Source organism: Phyllostomus hastatus, unplaced genomic scaffold (genome assembly GCF_019186645.2).
Source record: "Phyllostomus hastatus isolate PE091 unplaced genomic scaffold, TTU_PhHast_1.1 phas_contig_40, whole genome shotgun sequence".
NCBI classification, from domain to species: Eukaryota; Metazoa; Chordata; class Mammalia; order Chiroptera; family Phyllostomidae; genus Phyllostomus; species Phyllostomus hastatus.
This window is the reverse complement of record NW_025333872.1, coordinates 6,933,734-6,953,696: the sequence shown is the minus strand read 5'-3', so window position 1 is coordinate 6,953,696 and position 19,963 is coordinate 6,933,734. Positions and strand designations below refer to the sequence as shown.

General features: G+C 50.1%; 1 protein-coding gene across 1 annotated transcript in view; it reads right to left on the bottom strand.

Annotated features, from left to right (window-relative positions):
• Positions 1–19,963, bottom strand: part of CUL9 (cullin 9) — a 37,874-nt gene that overhangs the window by 13,958 nt on the left and 3,953 nt on the right. Inside the window, exons 5-26 of the mRNA XM_045843240.1 lie at positions 19,725–19,860; positions 19,379–19,572; positions 18,710–19,115; positions 18,105–18,297; positions 15,024–15,231; positions 11,029–11,225; positions 10,479–10,696; positions 9,195–9,444; positions 9,002–9,107; positions 8,074–8,301; positions 7,701–7,791; positions 7,397–7,568; positions 5,925–6,030; positions 5,558–5,653; positions 5,184–5,359; positions 4,785–4,918; positions 4,240–4,419; positions 3,944–4,053; positions 3,667–3,849; positions 3,359–3,519; positions 2,852–3,080; positions 2,581–2,770 (exon numbers count right to left, since the gene is read on the bottom strand). Of these exons, the coding sequence (XP_045699196.1) occupies positions 2,581–2,770; positions 2,852–3,080; positions 3,359–3,519; positions 3,667–3,849; positions 3,944–4,053; positions 4,240–4,419; positions 4,785–4,918; positions 5,184–5,359; positions 5,558–5,653; positions 5,925–6,030; positions 7,397–7,568; positions 7,701–7,791; positions 8,074–8,301; positions 9,002–9,107; positions 9,195–9,444; positions 10,479–10,696; positions 11,029–11,225; positions 15,024–15,231; positions 18,105–18,297; positions 18,710–19,115; positions 19,379–19,572; positions 19,725–19,860 (3,964 nt within the window). The remainder of the gene's footprint in view (positions 1–2,580; positions 2,771–2,851; positions 3,081–3,358; positions 3,520–3,666; positions 3,850–3,943; positions 4,054–4,239; positions 4,420–4,784; positions 4,919–5,183; positions 5,360–5,557; positions 5,654–5,924; positions 6,031–7,396; positions 7,569–7,700; positions 7,792–8,073; positions 8,302–9,001; positions 9,108–9,194; positions 9,445–10,478; positions 10,697–11,028; positions 11,226–15,023; positions 15,232–18,104; positions 18,298–18,709; positions 19,116–19,378; positions 19,573–19,724; positions 19,861–19,963) is intronic.

Here is a 19,963-nt window from a genome sequence, read left to right as displayed (position 1 = left end):
CAAACAGCCAGCATATATATGCAATTTACTCTCAATTTTGTATATACACGCACATACACACATACATACAATTATGTGTGTGTGCATACACTCACACAATTACAGGCATACATACACATTTATATGTGCACATAACACACACACACTTTAATATATGCATATATACACAAAGAGCAAATGATAGTAGCAAAATAGGCATAATGTTACAAAAGGTCAACTTTGACAAAGTATGTGGGTATTCTCTGTATTAATCTTAAATTTTTCTGTACATTAGAAATTATTTCCAAATAAAAAATTTTAATTGTATACTTAAAGTGGCTAAAATGGCAAATTTTATGAGGAGCATATTTTATCACAATAAGAGATATCTAAAAGACCCTGGCTGGCGTAGCTCAGTGGATTGAGCGCAGGCTGCGAACCAAAGTGTCGCAGGTTCGATTCCCAGTCAGGGTACATGCCTGGGTTACAGGCCACGGCCCCCAGCAACCGCACATTGATGTTTCTCTCTCTCTCTCTTTCTCCTTCCCTTCCCTCTCTAAAAATAAATAAATAAAATCTTTAAAAATAAAAAAAAGAGATATCTAAAAGAAACACAATCCAAACAAAAAGTAAAAGGATAGAAAAAGAGGCACTAGACAGATACCAACTAAAGGAAGCTGGTACACTATAAATACCAGATAAAAACAGACTTTCAGGCTTTATTATAAAGAAGGTCACATGTGGCTACTTAAATTTAAACTGGTTAAAGGAAATAAAATTAAACAGTCAGTTCCCCAGCCGAACTAGTCACATTTCAGGTGCTCAACAGCCACGAATGTCCATCATCTTGAACAGAGCAGAACTCCACCACCACCGAAGAGAGTTCTATAAGCAGCTCTGCTTTATAATTTTAAAGTTGTATGTAATAACACAGTCAAAATATATAAAGCAAAACTTGCATACTTAGTTTAAAAATTCACTATCACAATGGTAGATCAGAGCACACCTCTCTCAGCAACAGATCAAGTAGACAAAAGTAAGTAAGGGTACAGAAAATCTGAACAATGCTCTGGCCAGGTGGCTCAGTTAGTTGGAGCACCATCCCATGCACCAAAATGTTGCGGGTTCAATCTCAGGGAACATACCTAAGGTTGTGGGTTCGATCCCCAGTCAGGATGCAAATGGGAGGCAACCAACTGATGCTTCTCTCTCACATCAGTGTTTCTATCTCTGTCTCTTCCTCTCTCTCTAAAATCAGTAAATATATCCTTGGGTGAGGATTTTTTTAAAAAAGAAGAAAATCTGAACAATACAATTAACAACATCAATTTAGTGAAGTATGTAGACTACTGTACCCAGCAGCTGGAAACATACATTCTTCTTTTTTTTTTTTAAGATTTTATTTATTTATTTTTAGAGAGGGAAGGGATGGAGAAAGAGAGAGAGAGAGAAACATCAATGTGCAGTTGCTGGGGGCTGTGGCCTGCAACCCAGGCATGTGCCCTGACTGGGAATCGAACCTGCGATGCTTTGGTTCGCAGTTCTCGCTCAATCCACTGAGCTACGCCAGCCAGGGCTCCACACATTCTTCTTAATCACACATGGAACACTTATAAACTTGACCATCTACTTGGCTATATAGAAGTCTCAACAGGTGGCAAAGATTCAGTACCACAGAAACCATGTTCTTTGGCCACAATGGAATGAAGGTTGAAATCTAAAACAGAAAGATAACTAAACAAATGAAACAAAGAAAAATCTGCTTGGAAATTTTAAAATCTGCTTCTAGAAATATAGTAAGTCAAAGGAGAAATAATAAAAATTAGAAAATTAATTGAACTACACAAGAAAAATGTTACATAATAAAAACTTATTCAATATCCCATATACCCATCAGCAGCAGAAAGAGCGTATATATCCCTACAGTGAAATATGACTCAGCAATACCAAAGGACAAAGTAATGATGAAACTGACAACCTGCCTCATTCCCACAGACATTAACTTGAGTGAAGGAAATTAGACACAGCAAAATATATGCTCTATGATTCCACTTACACGATGTTCAAGTACAGGCAAAAATCTATAGCGACAAAGGAAAGACAATGGTGTCTCTTAGAAGAACATACTGACTAGAAAAGAGACATGAAGGAGGAAGATTTCTGGGTGCTGAAGTATTCCGCATCTTGATCTGGGGGGTAAGGTAATGCATATGATATAAAATTCATTAAGTCATACTTAAGATGTACACACCTTACTGAATACTAATTCATACTTCAGTAAAAAAATAAAAACAAACCCCAAAATCTTATAGAATGCAGCTAAAGTAACATTAAGAAGGAAATAAATAGCCTTAAATACTTTTTTTGAAAAGAAGTCTGAAAACACTAAGTATGTAACTTGAAGTTAGAAAAAGAGAACCAATCCATACACGGCTGAAAGAAATGATGAGGAATTAAAGAGGAGCTAACCCACACTCCTTCACCTTCCCCCGGAGACTGTCTCTCCCTGTCTGTGCACTCCTGTCCGAAGGTCCTCTCCTACTCCTCTCCTGCCACCCCAGTCTCGCCCCACTCTCCAACTGCCTGTCCCTATCTCCTCACTCTGGCTGTAGAAATTGGAGAAGCGGTCAAGGGCATCACAGAATTCTGTGGGAAGGCACTTTCTGGGATGGTACAGGTAGCAGAGTGGGGAGACCGGCCAGCAGCGTGGTGACAGGACCAGTATAGAAACTGTTGGACTTGGATCTTCGATAAATAGTTCTTTCCCAGCCTCCTCTTCCTCCTCTTCCTCCTGAGAGACAGAAGGATTTCAAGGGCTCTTGGGCTCCCTTCTTTGGTGTCCTATTCTCCCGCTCTTTTCCCTTGCTCTTACCTCCTCTTCTTCCAGACCCTGTTCTTCCTCATCCTCCTGCTCCAAGAGCAGCTTATCAAGCCGCTGGAGCTGGTAGACACGGAACTGGCGCTGCAGCTCCTCGGAGGTGCTCAGGCTCTGCAGCATCTGCTGGGGGAGGCGGCTGGGGAAGCAGGGGCCGATCTGCTCCAGCACGGCCTCCTCCAGCCAGCTGGAGCCCAGGCTCAGGAGACGGTCCGCCATGTAGTGCCTGCAGCACACACAGCCCAGGCCCGGCCTCAGTGTGGGCTCTCGGCACGGCCCAGCCTCCCGCTCCAGAACCTTAGGTCCCTCTGTTGCAGCCAACCTGGGTCACAGCCCTACCTGACCTCTTCCTTCCCACTCCCTTTCTACCAATGTCATGGCCATCTCTGGGTCTTAATCTCTCCTCCCCACTGCAGCCTTCCTCATCTTCCCTCTGAGGCTCAAACCTTTGCCCTGTCTAGACTCTCTGCCTCTTATACCCTACCTCTCCAGACCTTCACTCACTGGTAGAAGTGCTCAAAAGTAGTGGCCAGCTCCAGGCCAGAAAGGACCATGATGGGCTCCAGGTGCCGCTGAAGCTGCCCCAGCATACCTGCTCCAGGGGCTCCGCCAACCAGGCAGTGCTGGATTTGCTGGTCGATGTGCCTGGCAAACTGCTCACTCATCTGGGGCAATGGAAAGGGCACCAGCAAACAATGAAGAGGGAAAGGGGAATGGAGGAGAACGGGGAGTGAGAGGAGACAAAAGGGCAGAGACACGACGCTCAGGCATGAGCTCACAGCCCCCACTGCCTGGCAGCTCACGGGACTCACATGAGCGGAGGTGAGGAAGGGCTGCTGCAGCAAGGCACCCGAGAAGCCGCTGTGCAGGGCGAGCGTGAAGGCTGCCCGAGGCCCGAAGAGCTCTGAGCCTGCTCTCTGCAAATGCTCATAGAGGGCACAGTAGCGAGGCACGAAGTCTGGGGCCCTCCAGGCTATGGCCAGGAACCTGCTGACCTGAGAAAGAGCGAGAAATGTAAAAGAAAGTCCCAGTATGTGGACAGACTAGAAGGCCACTCCCCTCCCCCAAGTTCAGCTTCCCTCTGCCCACCTGCTCCTGCACCACACTCAGCCAGCACTGCGTTATGTTCCTCAGGCTGCTGCTTGGAAGAACCGGTGAAGGTCCAGGGCTCCGATCCTGACCCTTCCTGTTCTTGCTGACTGTGGAGACAGAAGGCAAAGCAAGGAGTTTTATCCCAGCCCCCAGGGGAGTCCTGGAGTTGGGTACTGACGCTTGGAAATGCTCATAGCAAAGCAGCAAGGAAGGGTAAAATCCAGGAGGGGAGGAGCCAGAAAATATCACCACCCAGGTAGGTTCTTAGCTCAGCCACCACAGCTGGGACTTACAGGGATGAGTGGATGGCTCAGGAGAAAGCCCAGGTGGAGGCTCCACGTGCACCAGCAAGCGGCAAAGGCGACGAACTCGAGAAGCAAAGGACGCTGCCCGACTCAGGGGGCTGTGCGAGCTCTCCTTCTGCTCTACGTACTGACCCAGCAGCCATCCCAGGGAACTCACACCTTCTGCGTCTAGAAGACAGGTCAGAACAGGTCTCCACAGGAAATGGGGAAACGGATAGCCCGGGAGGAGGAGAGAGAAAGAGCAATTGTACGAAAAGGTTTGGGGCGCAGCACAGCCCTACCCCCACCCCCGACCAAGGTTTGCTTCAGTTGGAGTCTGGGGATATGGTAACAGGCTGGTGGTGGGATGCAGGGGAAGGTTTAAATACCAGAGCCTCAGGGAGCAGTCTCTAGGCAGGAAGGAAAGGAACACTGAGGTGACAGGCCTTCAGGGATAAAGATAGGAACCAAGAGAACCAAGAGCATTAACCCAGGGAGTCCCTGGGAATAACAACAAGGAGCTGGTTAGTGGGGCCAGGGGTCGGGATGCTTACCAGGGCAGGTGATGTTCTGCACCAGGGGGCTGACCAGGGCCTCCCAGCAGGTCTTGCCCAGTGCTTGGGCGGCTTCATCGTCAGGGAGGAAGCGATCGGCAAAATTCTGTTCGTGGCGCAAAACCCTGTTCAGTCTGGGGACGAACAGTGAGCGGTCACAGGCTGAAGGCACAGACTCCTTTGAGGCCTCTGCTCAAGTGCAATCAACTCCTCACCGCCCCCTCCCCCAGCTCTTCCCTAGCAGCACACACTCCTCACCTGCGTTCACTTTCCCTCACGTCCTGGCTGCTGCTTTACCTTTCAGACATCCGCAGGAGCCCGTACCTTCTTCACAGTGTCCTGCTCCCTTCACCACCTCCCCTCCCACCTCCAATCCTGCCCACCTCCCGCCGCGCCCACCTGGGACAGAGCTGGAGGAGACGCCTGCGGTCCTCTGCTATGTCCCGGCTCCAGGCTTGCGCCCGAATTGTGTAGAAAAGACATGTACGGCGACAGAGTTGCTCTCGAAATAGTGGCCAGAAAGTGGGCTTGGGGCCCAGGACCTCCACACCCCGAACCCGGGTGTCAATGCCGCCCTGTAACATGGACACACTTATCTGTCACCTAAGCCACGCAGCTACTAAAGCCTGGCCTCATGCCGAGTTCTAGAGCTACTAAAGACAGCCCCACCTCTCCTTGGCCTGAGCCTGGCCCCCAAATGCTGGAACCCGGTCACTATGGAAACCCTGTGCTACCTCCTGACCCCCAGGCCCCCGCCTCTGCCCTCGCCCTACCTGCTGGCAGCGCTTTATGCGAATCTGGATGACGGGCCAGAAGCGGTTCATGTTCTCCAGGAGGATCACCCGGCTGGCGGAGGGCATCACGTTGACCTGGCGGGGCAGGGGAAAAGAGGGAGACAGAGCTGTCACCTCCAAAAGAGGGGCTCGAAGGACTGTTGACAGCAACCAAGTCTGTAATCCTGTGTGCCTGTCACCGCCCCTGCACTGGGCCATGGAGCCACATGGCCCCACATCCCGAATTCCGCTCTTGGCTTACAGGTAGAAAGGGGTGTGGGCAATCCCCAGGGGTTGGGTCCCCCTGATAAGACCCTGGGAAAAAGAGGATGGGGACTAAGGTGAGGGGGGATCATGAGGTCCCCACCGTGTTGAGCTCAGTGCTGAGGCAGCTGGTGCCATCTCCCCCGAACACCACCACCCTGGCTGGCATGTAGCTGGAGTCCTCGCTGGCCACCAGCAGCGTCAGCTGCCTGGGAAGAGAACGGAACCATTAGAACCAGGACCCCGATCTTTGCTCAAAATCACTCCAACCCAACATCTGCTCCCGACTCCTGTCCCTCTGCTTAAGCATCAATCTCCCCTAGACTCCTGCTCTTGCCTTTGTCTCCCCCAAAGTGACTTCACTCAGATTCATATTTTCACCCGAAAATTAACACCCTAATGACACCAAATCCACATCTTCACACCAGACTCGTCTCCTGAGCTTTCACACGTGTGACCCACGGACATTCCCACGTCGTGCCCCACAGGCACCTCAGAGTCAGCACGCCCAAACGGGACACCCGTCTGTCCACAGAACCCGCTCCTCTTCCTGCTCCTATCCTGGGAGAGGACACTGCCACCCGCCCAGTGCTGCAACTAGAACACCGCCACTGTGAGGTCCCCCTGTCCCAGCTGCCTTCAGCAGGGCAGTGGCAAGTCCTATAGCCTCCACCTCTCCGAGACCTCCCAGGCCATCCCCTCCTGGGAATTCCCAACCCCTCTCCCTACCTGAAAACAGTCATCACTTCCCAACTAGGCCACCGCTTAACGCTTCTTTTTCTCTTGGCCTCCAACCCAAACTCCCATAATGCCAGAGTGAGCTTTCCAAACAAAAAAAATGTAGTTTTGTCTCTTCCCTTCTTAACATCCTTCAATGGTTCCACCAAGTCAGAGTAAAGCTCAAGCCTCTTGGCTCACAGAACTCTGTGATCTGGCTCAGTCTACTTTTCTGACTTCATCTCCTCCTGCCTCAGTACACATACCTTTGGTTCCAAACAAACACACCTACTTAAAGTTCACCCAAACCCATCACTGTGTGTCTTACTTCCACCTCGTTCACACGCTATCCTTCTGCCTAGAATACCCAGTGCCCTCTCTTTATCTCACTGCATTCTAGTTTACAACTCAGCCAGTCGACCCCTCCTCCCGGAAGCCTTCTCTGACCTCTCGGTTGGCCTCACAATCCGGGGCACACATTACCACAGTGCTGTTTCTTACCCTACACTTTCACTATTTCTCCAGCCTGGTTTCCCCACTGGACTGCAAGTTCCCTGATGACAGACCGCATACCACACTGTCCTTGTAGCTCCAGACCATTGCACGGTGCCCGGCACCAAGTACACATCAACCAAAGCCCACAGGAAGAGTGGGTGAGTGAATCGTTGACCTCCTCCAATGCCAGGCACAGGGAGTGACGGCCGTACCTGCTGGGAGAGCATGTCCCCAGGCTCGGGAGGCAAGGGAACGTCTCTACCTAGCACAGGGCTGTGTGTCCGTCTACTCACTGCACAAAATGGGCCTGAGTGAGTCCCTCAGGGATTACAGCTGGGGTCGTGTGTGTGGGTGTGTGCACACCTAACCATAACACCACGGTGCATGTGCAAGGTGATGTGGTGGGAGCCGGTGCTGCCGTTGGACTCCCAGTAGGTCTTGGGGTTGCGGTCCGTGAGCTTGCTGGCCCGGTGCGGGTTGGAGGACACCTCCACCTTCTCCCAGCACTTGTCCTCCTTCACCTCCACACTGGAGCCTGGGGACAGTGGGAAGGGGTGGCGGTCACAGCCCGGTTAGTTGAGAGAAAAAAGGAAAGGGACTAGAGCATGGGAAAGAAATGGAACAGACGCTGGAGGGGAAGCCCGGAGAAAGCGCACGGGGCACGGACCCTGGCAGAGGTGCCTGAGGAGCACGTCGAAGAAGGGGATGTTGATGGGTCGCTGGGTCCGTCTGTGGTCTTCGATCTGGTCCAGCACCATCTGCAGCCGGAATGCGAGAGAGAAGGGGAAGGGGAAGAAGGGAAGCAGAGAAAATAAAAGACATATATGGAGAAAGAGTCAGGTGGCAACAAAATGCTGAACCCATCTTTCCCCAAATTTTGGAAGACTAGGAGCATGGGGAGTAAAGGTTGGGAAACAAATACCCCAGGGGTGCGACCACTCATGGCAATCAGGGACACCAGATGGGGACACACACTGACTCCTCTGCCCCTGCTTCCGGTTCACAGTGTCCCTGAGCTCTGTACCCGCAAACCTCCTTACCTGAACGCAGCCAGCCAGGATGCTGGAGGTGAGGCTGCTGTAGAGCTGGGCATGTTTTTCACACTCCGTCACCAGGTCCCGCAGCTCGCAGGCCAGCAGCAGCTGAGCCGAGTACTTGTCCAGGACTTTGGAGAGGGTCTCTTTGGCTCCCAGGCAGCAGAGCACCACTGCATAGTCCTTGTGCATCGAGGCCAGGTGATGCAGGAAGCAGAGCAGCTCCTGAACAATCTGAGCCCGGAGCCACAGAAATTAACGCGTGGGAAACAAGGCCAAGCCACGTAAGGGTTGAAGGGCAGGTTTAGTAAAAGGGATTTTGAGATTTTGGAGAAACTCAGAAACCTAGGGAAAGGAAAGTACCAAAGACAGGTAGGAAGGGAATACTGGGGTGCTGGGCCTCCAGAGTGAGTTGGCAGGAGCTGCACACGGCTTCCCAGGCTTCCTCCTGCCAGGGCCACACTATCTCAAGAGCCAACCTCGTGCCTGAGCCTTGCAAACACTGAAGGGTGGAGAGCAAGCAATGTTTGGGTTGCCAAATGTGGGTTTCTCCCACATGCAGAATCTAAAATCCAGGAACAGCCAAAAGGCTTATACAGGCAGACCTCATTTTATTGCGTTTAGTTTTATGTTTCACAGATGTGTTTTTTACAAATTAAAGGCAAGACCCTCCACCAGTGAAAAAATTACGATACTTTATTGCGATACTTGTTTTATTGCAGTGGTCTGGAACCAAACCCGCCACATCTGGGACACACACCCAAATTTCAGAGGCCCAGGTCTGGAGACTCTTAGATGACATTAGCCTTCTCCTTCTTACCCACACCTCCCAGCATCCAGACCCATCCAGAAAGGCTATTCTGTGCTCTCCAGAGGCAGCTGGTGCCCCCAGAGGCTGCCTTTCCCTCCCCAACCCTTGCCAGAGCTCGGGTACCTCAGAGTCACTACTGGGGCCACTCAGGCAGTTGAGGCAGGGCTCCAAGACCTCATGCCAGGGGAGGGCCAGTGCCTCAGGGTAATACAGCAGCTGGGTCATGACCCTGTGAGGGGATGAGAACAAATGAAGTCCCTGCAGTCAGCCAGCTCCCCTTGCTCCCAACGCACGGGTGCCCGAACAGGTCCCTCACCTCAGCGTGGTCAGCAGCAGAGTTTTGTTGGGTCCAGGGGCATCCAGAGCCCGCAGCAGCAGGAGTAAGGGCTGGGTCTCCTTCTGGAGACGCTTGAGGAGGGGCCTCACGGCACCCCTGGGGCCACCCTCCCGGCACAGCACGCGCTCCAAGTCCAGGAGGAGTTCTGCAGATGGGCTCCCAACCAGGGAGCGAATCAGGAGCTCAGGGGACCCGCCCTGGCCCCAGGCACTGGGGGTCTCCAGTGGTGCTGCCCAGACACAAGGGAGGAAGAAAATACGAATGAAGGAGATTCGTACAAACTGGTCAAACCAAGAAATGGGTTCCTGAAAATCACCCCAAATTTTCCTCCCATTTGGAGGATACCTGCAGTTTTTACAGAACTGTAGAGGATTTTCTTTTCTGACTCGAAATATTTATCTAGTTACATCTGAAAAAAAAATGCCTAGTACGGCAAACACTGTCACATTTATACATTTTTAATTTCTATGACCATACTATTATACTTTATTATTAAATGTGAGCTATGAAGCCCTGGCTGGTGTAGCTCAGTGGATTGAGCGCGGGCCTGAGAACCAAAAGGTCACTGGTTCGATTCCCAGTCAGGGCACATGCCTGGGTGGCAGGCCACTTCCCAGCAGGGGACGCACGAGAGGCAACCATACATTGATATTTCTCTCCCTCTCTCCTCCCCTTCCCCTCTAAAGATAAATAAATAAAATCTTTAAAAATAAATAAATAAATAAATGCAGGCTGTGCTGTTACATAAGCCAGTACAATCACAGCCCTGACCCACCTAGCATGGGGCTTTAGATGTACAGACCAACTGACACATACTGCTCAGTGCCATTTCTCCCCTGCTTCTGTGTCTTCACTTGTTTGTTAAACACAAAGGCCTTCCTCTCCACAACATCAACGTTTCATGTTTCTAACCACAGACTTTCTGTGTTGTAGGTTACAATTCCCCTGAAGAAAGCCTCTCTGTAAGTTAACCAACTTACCAGCCTCACTGCCCAACAAGACGGGACCACACCCAGACTGCACAGACGGCAATCCTCGCACCACGTTTAAAGCCCTTCAGAGCAGGCGCTATTCTAGAGTCTCCCTCTCCTTTTGGTCAGGTAGTTCTATGTAAGATCTAACTTAATCACCAAAGCCCTAGTTCATTTCCTGAAGGGTCACTGTGTCCTCCCAGTAAGGCACGAGGACATGAATGGCAGTCTTCCCGGCCACAGGCGGGCACTGTCTGATTCCTCGGCAGAACCGCCCCTTCCACAATGGTACCTGCGCGCTCAGGACTGCCTGGTGGCTCTGAGTAGCGATTGAGAAGCATCATGAGGACGGTGCGTGTGGTGGGCCTGGGCTCTGTCTCCAGTGCTACCCCTGAGTGCCTAAACAAGGTGTCTCTCAGTTCTTGGGTTACAATCTGATCTCCCAGAGTATGGTGGTTGCACAAAAGCAGGCTGAGCAGGATCAGGCCATTTCTCACTGCAGAGGAGCACCTGGGGGAGGGAGTTGAATGCAACAGAAGCAGGAAGTGAGTACACAGGGGAGAAGCCCTGCAGCTGGGGAAGAGTGGGCTCCAGGGGTCCCCGACCTCAGGTTACTCCGCCAATCCCAGGGAGGAAGGTCAGGGTGTCACTGCTCTCTAGGAGTTGTCCTACTCCCAACCACTTGCCCTCTCTTCCAGTGACAGTCAGAAAGGCCACTAAAGTTTCACCCAGAAGTTAACCACATGAGGGGAATTTCTGTGGAGCTTGTGAGAGTTGGGCAGAGAAGCAGTGGTGACTGGGGCTCAGCAGGAGTTTGAAGTTCAGGGGGGTGATGCGCTGACCCCTCAGTGTTTAGCATCAGGGTCACGGCTGCAGGGACGGTCAGGAGCAGGCTCTCGGAGCCCGGGCGGGTGGCTGAGCCGATGCTGGCGAAGATCTCTCTGGTCATCTGCACGTCAAACAACGGGTGGACAGGATCTTGGCCAGAAAGGAAAGTGGGGATCTCCGAGGAGCTGGCGATGGCCAGCATCTTCAGTGCCTGCAGGGGAATGCAGACGCAGAGTGGTGAGTGGGCAGAGGGCCACCCTGCGGGGCCAGGCCATCGTCCCAGACCTTCGACTTTGGGCAAGCTGAGCTGTTTGCAAACAGGTCAAGAGATGGAAATGGAAAAGGTACTGAGAGGACATCAAATGCTAAAAACCAAAGAAGAAAAGGAAAAAACAAAGCAAACCAAAAAAGCTGGGGCTCGAGCAGCACCAAGGCTGCACGAGAGCAGTGGCTGCCCCTCCTGCGGCTTCCCCTCAGGAGGCGGCCCTGTCACAGCTTCGAGTTGTCTTCAAAGCCTTCCTTGAAGTGGTCTTCCTTCGTGCTTGACCACTCCTCCCTTTGCAAAACCTCTCTTCCTTGACTTCCGTAACTCCATGTCCTCCTGGTTGTTCTCCCTCTCCGGTGTTCCTCCGCCTGGCCTTGCAGTGTGAAAGTTCTCGTCCCTCTTCTCTCCTCACGCTGCACTCCCGCCCTAGGCAACCTTGACCACTCCCACAGCTAGTTACCACCTACAAGCCAACACTCCCAAACCACGTCCCCTGGCCTCCAAAGCCAGTGTCCCGCCCTCCTCAGCAAGGCTACTTGGGTTGTCTGATAGGCAGAGTCATTGGGATTATAGAAAAAAATACTTGTATACCTGTAACATGCACACTTGTTTGCTGGTATTATAGAAAAAATAAAGATGAACACTATACCGCTTGAATGGAGACTGTCTCTCCTGATGAAAGAGTTGACCTTGAGAAGAAACCTTCTAGGAATTAGAAATAATTCTCAGGATAATCCCTCTTCTGAGACCTGGACCCTCGAAGCAAGTGCTGCCTCCTGGTTAGGCTTTCCCCCTGTGGCTGCCCGCTCTCCCCCAGTTAGTTGAATTCCGTAGATCTTAAGTTATCAACAAGATGATGCAATTTTGTTACAGGGCAAGAGTTTGAATTTAGGGGCAAATGCTGTACTTTGGTCATGCGGTTTGAAAGGGTCAGGGAATTTTTAAGCGGATCTGGTCTGGATATGAATGCTTGGCTGCTCTTGGGAGGAGCAGGGCCTACTAGACCCACAGAGGAAGGCGCCTCCCCGCCTCTCCCTGGGACAGCCTGGTCTAGGAGGACGTGTGTTCCTGTCCGCGCTGCTGCCTCTGCTCGGCTGGAATGCGCCCTCAGAACCAGAATTGAGGCCTACCTGTCCCCCACTCCCAGGCTATGCAGAGCACACCCTGCCCACATCCTGCCAGCCAGCACTTATGTCTGGATAAGCCAGGAAGCTAGTTCTGTTAAACTTCCCTGGACTAGGGCCTCCCTTCCCTACTCTCTGGTCCCAGGACAGCAAGACAATGGCAATGCTGGCTTTGTCTGACCCACATCTGAGAGAGGGTGTTTTCTGTGTAAGGTTACCACTCAGATCAAAGGGTAGAAAACTACTTTGTCACATCTAGAAAATTAGTCTTTAACAAGACACCTGAGGAATTCCGGCCAAGATGGAGGTGTAGGTAGACACAGTGTGCCTTCCCGTACAACCAAAATAAGGACAACAACAATTTTAAAACAAAAAACAACCAGAACTGTCAGAAAATTGAACTGTATGGAAGTCCAACAACCAAGGAGTTAAAGAAGACACATTCATCCAGACTGGTAGGAGGGGTGGAGTTGGGCTCGCAGAGAGGGCTAGCGGCAAAAAGGTGGCTCTGGACCCAGCAAGGTCGCGGATTGTGGAGGGGTGCGGCGCGCAAGGTGGCCGGTGGACCGGGTGGTCCCACATTCATGCACAGATAAACCAGGTGAAACTGAGGAGCAAGGCAGACCGCACAGCCCAGAGCCCCAGCTCAGGGAAAGAGAGCCTCAAAACACCAATTGAAAACACCTGTGGGGGCTGAGGTGCCGGGAGGAACCCCCAGCCTCACAGAAGAGTTCATGGGAGAGACCCACAGGGTCCTAGAATGTACACAAACCCACCCCCACGGAAATCAGCACCAGAAGGGCCCAATTTGCTTGCGGGTAGCAGGGGAAGTGACTGAAATCCAGCAGAGAGCCCAGTAACCTACTGTTCCCTCTTAGACCCCTTCCCCACATACAGCATCACAACCCAGCAACTGGGTTGCCCCGCCCTGGTGAACACATAAGGCTCCGCCCCTCATACATAACAGGCGCATCAAGACTAAAAAAATGGCCCAAATGAAAGAACAGATCAAAGCTCCAGAAAAAATACAACTACGTGACAAAGAGGTCACTAGCCTATCAGATGCACAGTTCAAAACACTGGTGATCAGGATGCTCACAGAACTGGTTGAATTTGGTCACAAATTACATAAAAAATGAAAGCTATGCTAAGTGAAATAAAAGAAAATGTACGGGGAACCAAGAGTGATGGGAAGGAAACTGGGACTCAAATCAATGGAGTGGACCAGAAGGAAGAAAGAAACATCTAATCAGAAAAGAATGAAGAAACAAGAATTCAAAAAAATGAGGAGAGGCTTAGGAACCTCCAGGGCATCTTTAAACGTTCCAGCATCTGAATTATAGGGGTACCAGAAGGGGAAGAGGAAGAGCAACAAGTGGGAAAGTTATTTGAACAAATAATAAAGGAGAACTTCCCCAATCTGGCAACGGAAATAGACTTCCAGGAAGTCCAGGAAGCTCAGAGAGTCCCAAACAACTAGGATTCAAAAAGGAACACACCAAGGCACATCATAATTACATTACCCAAGATGAAAAATAAGGAGAGAATCTCAAAAGCAGCAAGACAAAGGAGACAGTTACCTACAAAGGAGTTCCCATCAGACTGTCAACTGATTTCTCAAAAGAGACCTTACAGGCAAGAAGGGGCTGGGAAGAAGTATTCCAAGTCATGAAAGGCAAGGACCTACATCCAAGATTGCTCTATCCAGCAAAGCTTTCATTTAGAATGGAAGGGCAGATAAAGTGCTTCCCAGATAAGGTCAAGTTAAAGGAGTTCATCGTCACCAAGCCCTGATTTTATGAAATGTTAAAAGGACTTATCTAAGAAAAAGAAGATAAAAAAACATGTACAGTAAAATGACAGCAAACTCACAATTATTAACAACCACACTTAAAACAAAAACAAAAGCAAACTAAGCAATCAACTAGAACAGGAACAGAACCACAGAAATGGAGATCACATGGAGGGTTAGCAACAGGGGAGTGGGAGGGGGAGAGCAGGGGAAAAGGTACAGAGAATAAGTAGCATACATGGTAGGTAGAAAATAGACTGGGGGAGGGCAAGAATAGTATGGGAAATGTAGAAACTAAAGAACTTGTAAGTATGACACATGGACATGAACTAAAGGGGGGAATGTGGGTGGGAGGGGGTGTGCAGGATGGAGGGGAGTAAAGGCAGGGAAATGGGACAACTGTAATAGCATAATCAATAAAATATATTTTTTAAAAAGACAAGGCATTCACACCAGAAAATAAAACAAAAGAAAAAACAAGACACCTAACTGTAATTAAAAAGGCACAGGAGAGTCATGCCTTTTTCATACCTGAAAACGCAACTCCTGACCTTCCCCTCCAATATCCCCTCACCCAGTCAATGGCCACCCCACCCACCCTGCTGCTCAATTTTAAACCTAGAGTCATTTAAAGACATTCCTCTCCCTTCCTCCAAACATGCAATCGATCTCCAAGATTGTCCAGCTGCAACTCTTCAATCCATCTGCATCTCTCAGTCCCAAGGTCCCCTCCGTGGTCTAAATCACCGCAGTACCTCCTCAAGGTCAGCAGTCCCCCGGCCTGCCCACCTCGCCCGTCACTGACTCCCACCAGCCCAGTCTACTCACCGCCAGCCCTGCCTGCTGCACCAAGACAGAAGTCTTATGTTCTTGCATGCAGACCAGCACAGCATAGATGCCACCCTCCCTGGCAAAGAGTGGGCGCCACTCATGCTTGGTGATGAGCAAGTAGAGGAGGCGCAGGGCTAGCACCACCACCATCTTCTGTCCCACCTGGGTGGTCAGCAGCTCCACCAGCATCTTCACTAGCTTCTCTCTGGGAGGAAAGAAGTTGGAGTTTCTCACCCCAAGAGGCACGCCTGACTCCCCACCTAACCCTATACACTGAGTTCCAGCCCATCACCACCCACCCCTTTCAACCTGCTCTTCTTGCCTTAGTCTCACGCCTGACCCCTTCTCCTCTGCAGTCTCACTGCCTCTGGCTCCTCACTGCATGAAGGAGTCAGTGGAACAAAATGGGTGGTTACAAACTCTGGTTCATTTTTTCAGATAAGTCTATAAATTCAATGTAATCCTAATAAAAATGCCTAAAATGGTTTTTTTTTTAAGATTTTACTTATTTATTTTTAGAGACAGTGGAAGGGAGAAACAAAGAAAGGCAGAGAAACATCGATAAGTGAGAGAAACACCAATGGGTTGCCTCTGAGCCCACAACCCAAGCATGCGCCCTGACTGGGAATCGAACTGGCGACCCTTTGACTTGCAGGCTGGCACTCAATTCACTGAGTCACAGCAGCCTAAAAGGGTTTTTTTTTGTTGTTGTTGTTGTTTTTATAAAATATGACAGGCAGATTCAGGCCCAGGAAGAGAAAATATGCAAGAATGTTAAAAATGTTTGTAAAGAAAGAATGGCAGACTTGCCTAATAGTCAACAAAATATAAACTTCTAATGATTAAAACTCTGGAGATAATACAGGGGAGCCAAACAGATCGATAGCTGAGAAGAGAGACAAGGGCAGCATCTTCAGCCAGTAAGGATAGGAAGGACCGTGCAAATGTGACGTGGACACACCTGGCTACCTATCTGGAAAAAATAAAGCTGGGCTCTGCTTCACTACATCTGAAAAGGTAAACTGCAAATATTTTTAAGTAAATGTAAAAAACAAAGTCATAGATGTTTTTAGGGAAATATTTTTGTAATCCCGAAATAGGATAGATCCTCTTAAGTAGGACACAAAATCTAGAAGCCATAAAAAGGCTGACAACTACATTGAATTCTAACATATCAGCACAACAAAAGGCACCGTCCACACACTAACAGATAAGCAACACGGTGGGTTAGGGAGAGGTTCCAGTGGAAGCGCTGACTAGAGGGAAGGAAGAAGCTCTTCCAGAGTCCCCAGATCACCGTGAGCATCACAAGAGGGGAAAAACCAGCATTGACATCTCTCTCCACAGTGACAGAGATGCATTCTGAACAGGTGGCCTACGGACTACAGAGTAAAGGGATACAAAAGGCCAGCACGGTGGCGCACGCCTGCAGTCCCAGCCACTAGGAAGGCTGAGGCAGGGGGATCGCGGAGCCCAGGAGTTCTGGGCTGCAGTGCGCTATGCCGGTCGGGTGTCTGCACTAAATTCGGCATCAATATGGGATGGGGGCTGGGGAATGGGAGGGGGGCCACCGGGTTGCCTAAAGAGGGGTGTACCGGCCCAGGTCGGAAACAGAGCAGGTCAAAACTCCCATGCTCATCAGGAACACAAAAGGAGAAATTCTGGAAAAGAAGGCAAATAAAGGTACCAGGAAAGTTCTGTTTTTATCTGTCTTTTCTCATGTGCTGTATGATGGCTTTGATGTGAGTCAAATACACTTTAATACACACCCCCTTCTGTAGCCACGATTTCTTACAAACAGGCCAGCATATATAGGTAATGCCTATGAACAGGTACAGGAATGTAAGTAGGGATGTTTACCAAAATGGTAACAGTGACTATCTCTACACAAAGGGTTTTCAGATGATTTTTACCTTCATAATTTTATAATTTTTTACAGTGGGCAGGAATCATTTTATATTTAGAAAATAGTTAATATGATTTTGAAAAAAAGGCAAGCAAGATATTTGAAACATAAACAACAGATTAATATCCAGAATGCCTATAAATCAATTACAAAAAAACAAAAACCCAGGGAAAAAGCAGGCAAAGGTTAAAAACAGAGTGTTTATAGAAGAAACACGACAAAGGCATACAGATATGCCTAACTTCATACAGCCAAGAAATTTACACAAGGAGATACCAATCATTTAAAATTTTGCCAATCCGACAGATTTTTAAACTATGCTAATATCCAATCCTGACAGACAGGAGGGAAAGAGGCCCATCAACACTGGTGTTTGAACTTGCGCACAATCACGCCGCAGAGTGAAACCAGCGAGGCGGCCCCATGGGAATGACTGACGTGGAGAGCCTCTTACACATTCTGAGTGCGGGGAACGGTGCAGAAACGAAACGACCGAGTGTGACTATACACACCACGACACAGACTCAGGAAGCGCCCCCTATCCGAACACACTCAAATGTGTGAACCTAGAGAAGGCCTGAAGGATACATGCCAGAATGACAGGGATGAAAAGAACTTTAGCTTTTCATTCTATGTTCTTTTTGATAGACTCCAGGTCTTTTAAAATGAGAATGTATTTGAATGTTACTTATATAATTAAGAAATAGTAAAAAAACAAACACAAAAAACTTTTTAAAATAAAAGAAAGTAGGGAAGGAGAAAAAAAGAAGGGTAAAGAAAAGGAAAAAAACTGAAGTTCCAGAGACCAAGGGACCTAGGCTGCAATCCTTGCCCTGCTTTCTGTCAGACTCGGGCGAGTTCACCTCTCTAAGCCTCAGTGTCCTCACCCTCACGACAGGTAAGAACAGGAGCAAACCTTTCCCAGGTGTCAGGAGGACTTCATTAGAGACGGTAAGTAAAACGTCAAGCACAGAGCCTAGCGGAGAAGAGGTGCTCCGACAGTATCAGCATGACAACGTTCTGCCCTCCTGTTCCAAGGCTCCTCAGACTGACCCTTCTTCCACCCCTAGCCTTTCTAATTCTAGATCTCACAGCTCCTTCCCACCCTACTACTCCCCTGCCTCCTCCTCAGCTTAACCCAAGACGACCTCTTCCCTCTCCGCCATGCCAACCTCAGGGATCTGTCAGGACGGACCAGAGGGTGGTCCCGCTCAGTCACCTCCTCCACAGCCAGAGAGAGGGCGTGGAGCCCTGAAAGCTGCAGGTTTGTGTCCAGGCTGGATATCTGCACAGTAGCCACAGCGGCCGCCACCTGCTGATCCAGGGAACTGCGTGGACCTGGGCCCCGCAAGGTGTTAGCCATCTCTGAAATTGATGAGGAAAGGACATTGGCTTAAGAAAATGCGGCACCTCCATGTTGGAAGTCCTGAAAGGTCAAGCCCAGTTATCCTAATACATCACTCATTTTAATACATCACTCTTTACTGCAGCATGCATTCAAAACTTATCCAATTCTGTGTGAAGCATTTCACAGTCAAATGACGAAGATGAAGATACTCTGGATAATGGGCCCTCCTTTCCCAGGGATTCTTAAGAAGGGGAGCCGTGACTGATTAGATGTAATCAAGACCAAAGGAAAAATGGATATATGCTTCCAAAGCATTTTCCTGTGCAAACGTGACCTTACTCCACCCTCTACCCTAAATACCCACTTCTCTGGGGACCACCCAGGACTTTTTTCAACTTCTTTGCCCTCCCCTCCCAGCACCTAACTTACCTCTGGCTGCCTCCTTTATCTCGGGGGGCAGAGCCATCCCCTCAGTCACCAGAAGCTGGTTAAACAGCTGAGAATCACTCTGTGCCATGGGGGGCTCAGTTTTCCCCTTGGCAGGCTCTGCCTCTGCTTTGTGGGGCTCAGCCTTTGCTTTGGAGGACTTGGTCTCGTCCCTGGAGAACTTAGCCTCCAACCTGGACTCCCCTTCTGGACCCAGGGCACAGGAGTGACTTCGTGAAGAGGGTGAGCTGCCCAGTGCATCAGGCCGCTGTCCGTACTTGGTGTAGATGTGGGAGTTGAGTAGGTCCCTGAGGGTGCTCCCCTCAAACCGATTACTGAGAACCTGCAGCAGACCCTCAGCCACTTCTCTGGGTACAGAGATTTCACCTAGGGACTTTTCATCCCGGGTCTGTCAACAGAAGGAGGTGTACATTTCAGGAACGAGCAGATGCAAAGGTCCTGGGGACAACAGTGGCCGCCTCCTGCCATGGCCTGCACACCTTCCCCATACCAGACCCTCAGAGTATTTGTCTCCTCCCCCAGCAGGGCCCCTCACACACCCTAACTCACAGCACCAGCTTCCTCCTAAGCACCCCTGTATCTAGGACTCCCTCGGACAATCCCACCTCCAAACCCTCCTCCCGACTCTCTAGGTGTCTCAGGCCTGTGTACCTCATCCAGGTTCTCCCAAAGACTCTGAAAAATTGGCTGCTGCTCACGTATGTCCAACTTCTTGATGAAGAAGAGCAGCTCCCACCACTCAGCCTGGGTAAGGTATCCCAATTTCTCATCCTTCTGAGGCTCAGGCTGGAGATACGGCAAAGAGTACAGCCTATCCACAGGCTTCCAGTCCCAGGGGGGAAGTGCTGAGAATGCAGGCACAGGGGTCTCAGCACCCACCAGGGACAGAGTGCATTTCTGAATCCCTGGGGTGGCAGCATCTGGTTAGGAGTGGCTTCATTCCAGCCAGTACTCCTCTGTTCAGAGACATACCGTCAATGACCCCTCCAAGGCTCACCTGTGCCCAACACGGTGGCCCCTGGCCCTTTCTCCACAGCTGCCGAAGCTGTGTCCTCAGCAGCTTCCTCAGGGCCCAGGATCTCTAGCATGTGCCAGTGCACCCAGTAGGTGCGACCCATCGACAGCCAGAAGACCTGGTACGGAAGAGGACGGAGGGAACAAGAACAGAGAGGGTTCGCCCTCCGAGCCCTGGGTCAGGCAGGCTTGACCAGGGGCATACAGCCCTCAGACGCATAC